The sequence below is a fragment of the Penaeus monodon genome, chromosome 20 (genome assembly GCF_015228065.2).
Source record: "Penaeus monodon isolate SGIC_2016 chromosome 20, NSTDA_Pmon_1, whole genome shotgun sequence".
Classification (NCBI taxonomy): domain Eukaryota; kingdom Metazoa; phylum Arthropoda; class Malacostraca; order Decapoda; family Penaeidae; genus Penaeus; species Penaeus monodon.
The window spans coordinates 44,421,758-44,422,600 of record NC_051405.1 but is presented as its reverse complement, the minus strand read 5'-3'; the positions used below and the strand labels follow the sequence as shown (position 1 = coordinate 44,422,600).

At 43.4% G+C, this 843-nt stretch overlaps 1 protein-coding gene across 1 annotated transcript in view; it reads left to right on the top strand.

Moving 5' to 3' along the window:
- Positions 1-843, top strand: part of LOC119586013 (secreted frizzled-related protein 3-like) — a 71,442-nt gene that overhangs the window by 69,894 nt on the left and 705 nt on the right. Inside the window, exons 7-8 of the mRNA XM_037934721.1 lie at positions 51-156; positions 707-839. Coding sequence (XP_037790649.1) covers positions 51-156; positions 707-839 — 239 coding nt within the window. The remainder of the gene's footprint in view (positions 1-50; positions 157-706; positions 840-843) is intronic.

Here is an 843-nt window from a genome sequence, read left to right as displayed (position 1 = left end):
CGCTCACCCCCAAGCAGCACACCGCACTTGAACCCCCCTTGCCGCCGCAGAGACTCGCTGCTGCTGGGCTGGGAGGACTTCGCCAACAGCCGCCTGCTGTACCTGGAGGGAAGCATCGTGGTTCCTTATCGCAAGAGATACGTCAAGAAGATTCAGGTGAGGCTCGTGTCTGGGTGTGGGACTGCGAGTATTTGCTTTTTTTTTTCTCTCTTTTTTCCCCGCGTGTCTTGTTATAGCTGTCTGGTTAGCATACGTTTGTTCATGTGTCTGTAGTTCTCTTGCGCATCTGTCCGTTCTGCTGTCTTTTAGCAATTTATCTGTTTTTTATCTAAGTGTGGGTTTTGTTTTTTGCATCAATTTGACATCAACGTTATTTGATTACATTGATCTAGTTATTTCTGTAACTCCTTCATCTATCTCTCGTATCATCTCGTCTTGTCCTCTGCCGTCGACTGACATAAAATAATTGCAATTTCCGATTAGAAAGCCCGAAAATAACTGACCAGAATTATATAAAAATCACGTTTCGATTTTTTTTTTCGTCACTTAAGAGAAAAAAAAGAAAAGAACAGAAAACCCAAACATATATCATCAAAACAAAAAAAAATAATAATAATGAAAAACCAAACATATATCGTCCAAAAAAAAAAAAAAAAAAAAAAGATAAATAAATAATAATAATAAATTTACGCCCGTATTCCCTCAGGCTTGGGACGGCTTCACGTGGAAACCTCCCTCGGCCACGCCCCTGCCGACCCTCCCATCGCCCAACATCACGATAGGCGGAGCGATGGGCGGCAAGTCACGCCCCCATCCGCCGTCCATACAAGTGGGCAACAGCAG